Source organism: Suricata suricatta, chromosome 13, assembly GCF_006229205.1.
Source record: "Suricata suricatta isolate VVHF042 chromosome 13, meerkat_22Aug2017_6uvM2_HiC, whole genome shotgun sequence".
Classification (NCBI taxonomy): domain Eukaryota; kingdom Metazoa; phylum Chordata; class Mammalia; order Carnivora; family Herpestidae; genus Suricata; species Suricata suricatta.
Window position 1 is genome coordinate 921,470 of NC_043712.1, and position 3,919 is coordinate 925,388.

Below are 3,919 nucleotides of genomic sequence, written 5' to 3' on the forward strand. Positions count from 1 at the left end.
ACGGGGCGCTCACATGGCGGGCGCCGCGCCGCGGGCCCGGGGGCCGCCACCTTGATGTCCTGGTACACGGTCGACACCAATAGGTCCGGCGGGTCCGTGCGGGTCATTTTAAAAGAGGTCCCCAGGCTGGCGGTCGCAGGTCACTCTGCTTTTCGGGGCTTTTGCCCTGGTGGGATATGTGGGTCAGGGTGACCCCATTGCAACCCGGAGTTGGCTACACCCCTACGCTGGCCTGACTTACCTGGGACCCAGTGGGCGGAACACTCCTGGCTGCCCGTCGTGGCCGAGGCCCCAGGCACTTGCTCCATGCTGGCGTCAGAAGCACCTGTGGGAGGAACCCAGCCGTCCAGCTACTCAGGGTCGGTCCCCTGCCCCAGGCCACCCTTTCTGGGCCACTTTCTGCTGGGATGTCGCCAATCAGGCAGAAAGGCAGTGGCCATCGTTGTGGTCCCCGAGCTCCTGCTCCCAGGCCCGTGTCCCTGGGACTCCCCCTCCCCTCACTACTATCAGCAGGTCTGGGTAGAACCCATTTCCTGGGGCAGGAAGAGTGGGAGTGTGTTCCCAGCGGAATGACTGTATGCTCATGTGAAGCCTTATTTACAGGTCTCTTTATAGGTGTTTGCTTCACAAAACTCCTGGGTGACAGAAGCCCCCTCCCCGTGCCCAGTGCAGAGCAAGCCCTCTGACGGTGTGGTCTCGCATGACCCCTGGGCCCTGACAAAGTCACTGAGCCTCCCTAGCCACCTGCTGACCAGCTGGGACATGGAGCCCCTCCCCCAGTACTGCAATGGTGGCTGCATTGGGAACAGTGCCCTGAACCGAGCCCCAGTCCCGAGGCCCCGGTGGACACGGCAATGGCCCCATTAGGTCCAAGGCACTGCCCCTACGCTGATGGACTGACCTGCCCCACCCCTGACCTCCCGTGTGGCCCAGGCCAAATACTGCACAAACAGCGTACATTGGCCCTAAAACCCTGCTTCCCTGGCAGAAACCTCCTGTTATCCCCGATACCTTGGGGTGGTTGGAAGCCATCCAGCTTGTTGGGGTTGTCATGACAAGGCCCAGAGAGCAGCACCCCCCAGCTTTGCGGCCGGTGCCCTGCAGCTCAGACGCCAGGCGCAGGGCCACGTGCGGCTGGGAGGCCCCCCCCCGCTCTGGGCAGCCCCTCTTCCCCTGAGCAGTGGGGCCAGGAGGCCACAAGCAGGGGAGGCAGGGTGGTGGGCGGTAGAGCCCCGCCCTCACTGCTTCTCCTCGGGAGAGAGCCCTCTCCACAGCAGCTTGGGAAGGCTCCATGGCAACCTGAGGTTCCACAGCCCCCGCAGTGGGGGCTGGGCCGGGGTCCACCCCTCCGCACTGGGCTAATGCTGAGACTTGGGCCAGCCGCCCCCCTGTGGTACCCAGGGTCTGGACAGGTTGTGTTGGGTCTCAGACGGTGCTGACAGGGCCCCCGCCTCACAAACTGGGGAAGCGGGAAGCATGCTCCAGGCTGAGCTGGGGGAAGCCTCGGTGGCGGTGGCGGTGGCAGTGGCGGGGGGGCCCTCACCTGGCCGGGTTAATGGTCAGGCGGACTTTCTGTGTCCCAGGCATGCCAGGGGCTTTCTGCCGGCAGGGCTGCCCTTCTGGGTCAGAGCCATGAAGTCCTAGTGGCCTGTGCCATCCCAGCCTTGCTCCCACCCCATTTGTTCCTGTTCACAGGACTGTCTCCTTCCCACTCCCCTCCATCCTAAGCTCAAAGCCAGGCCGGAATCGGGTCCGATGACAGGGCATGAAGCTCCGCCCCAGGGAGGTGACAGCTCTGCTTTGCCTCTGCAGCGGTGAGGATGGAGCTGGGCTGGGTGACACCCCTCCCGGTGGGCATGGGGGCGGCTGGTCCCTGCAGGGGTCCCAGGCCTAAAGAGCCCCTCTCGCGGCCTTTCCCGCGGCACAGCCCCCCCACCCCCCAGCGCCCCGAGTGAAGACCCGCCGGTGTAGCTCTGGGGTGGGACTCCATCCTTGCGGGTTCCTTACTCATGACAGGGCCCGTGGGGCAGCGGCCCCCGATGCCTTACCTGGGCCCTGCTTCCCCGCCGCGCGCCCCCGGTGGGCTGCGCGGGCCTGCGCCCGCTCCACCTTCTCCGCTCCGCGGCGTCCCCGGCACCGGCAGAAGCTTCGAGGCAGCAGCGCGGAGGCCGCCGGCTGCTCAGTGCTGCCCCTGGTGGCGGCCGGCGGGGCTGCACTTAAAGGGGCCGTGCGGTGGGCCTGGAACCCGTGTGGCCTGCTGGCAGTTTGTTGGGGCTGTGCCGAGTGCCAGGTGACAAGCCCTCCCTCCCTCATATTCAAGGTGCAGGTCTGGGGTCCAAGCGGGCTACGCCCCCCCCCCCCGGGAGCACCCTGCCGGTCCCTCCAGCCCCCACCCCGGGGGGGCAGCTGCTTGCAGTGGCCTCAGAGCAGGACCCTGGAGGCGCCCCCAGCTCCGGAATTCACACCTCAGTTGAGGCCTGGCAGGAGCAGATGGGCCGCTCCTGCCCCGCAGGCCCCTGCTCTGCTCTGCCAGGCTGCAGGTGCCAAACTCTGCAGGCTCCCGGGGCCAGATGGGCACGGCTGCGCCTGCGGCTTCCTGTCCCCAGGTTGCCCGGACTCTACCCTGCGATGGCACGCTCCTCGGCTCCCTGTGACCAAGGTTGAGGTGCGTGGAGGGCTGTCACTGCCCTGGGCCACTTACAAACCACATGGGGACCTCCATTCTCCAGTCCTGCCAACCCCTCCCAGACGCGGGGCAGGGGAACCAAAGGCCAAGACCTGGCCCGTGTAGGTCCATTCGATCCAGGGCCCTGGACACCTTCGTTTTGTGTCAGCCGGACGCGCACATTCACTCGCCTCCACAAGGGCAGATCTCGTAGGCTGTGGTCTAAAGGAAGTCCCTAACGTGTCGGCCTGGTGCCTGGCGCCCCGCTCCCACCTAGTGACTGCTGCCCTGTAGTCTCCAGGGTGAGAAACTGGCTAGTTTAGGCCCAGGAATTGGGGAAGGGGAGGCTTTCCAGCCTGGGTACCACCCCTGCCTCCCACTGTGTGCATGGTTCGCATGGCAACTGGGAGGTGGGGGGTGGGGGCTGCTGGCAGCCGGAGGGCCGGGGTATGGGGGGGCAGCTGGAGGAGCGGGGTACGCTGGGGACAGCTGGGCTCAGGGCAGAACAGGAAGATGGCTGGCACAGCACCACACCTTCCAGAGTCCAGCTCAGCTGACATACACTTGCCCTCAGTAGGCCGGAGGCCCTCGGGTTTTCCTGGGTGCAGGTGCCCAGCCCTGGCCTGGGGGAGCTGGGCCGGCGTGCAGGACCATGGCTGTGGTGGCCCAGGACACACGTGGGGCTGGGCCCACCTCCCCATGTCACGCGTGGTGCTGGGAAGCCTCCTATGGGGTGGGGGGGCAGCTGCCTCTACAGGTGAAGGGCATGGAATTTAGGAGCTTCCCGCCAACCCACAGCCCCCTGGGACAGGGCAGCTCACAGGGAGAAGCACACACGGGCGCAGTAAAACAGGAGAGCTTTATGGTCAGAGGGGAGTGTTGATGGAAAACGAAAGGAAACAGTGTCTGAGGACCTCCTGGCCTGGCCGGGCAGCGAGCCCGAGCCCGGGTGCAGAGCTGGTCCCTGGGCCCGGGAAGAACCCGCCCCGGGAAAGGCGCCAGTGCCGCCTGGCATCTGCCCCCCATGCCGGAAAGGGCAGGAAGCGGAGCCCACCCGCGAGCGGGGGGCCTGGGAGAGCGAGCATGGTGGGCCAGGGGCAAGCAGGAGCCGGGCCAGTGATGAGGACGTGCCCTGCCCTGTAAACAGCCTCGCGGCCTCCTCGGCCTCAGTCCCATCCCTGAGAAGCGCTGGGGGCCCGGCTCCCCGCACAGCCCAGCCCGCCACCCGGCTCCGCCCACTGCCCGGCTCCGAGC

At 66.8% G+C, this 3,919-nt stretch overlaps 1 protein-coding gene across 1 annotated transcript in view; it reads right to left on the minus strand.

Moving 5' to 3' along the window:
* AJM1 (apical junction component 1 homolog) overlaps window positions 1-107 on the minus strand; it is a 2,373-nt gene extending 2,266 nt beyond the window's left edge. Inside the window, exon 1 of the mRNA XM_029920997.1 lies at window positions 3-107. Within this exon, the coding sequence (XP_029776857.1) occupies window positions 3-107 (105 nt within the window). The remainder of the gene's footprint in view (window positions 1-2) is intronic.
* Between the last annotated feature and the right edge of the window lie 3,812 nt (window positions 108-3,919).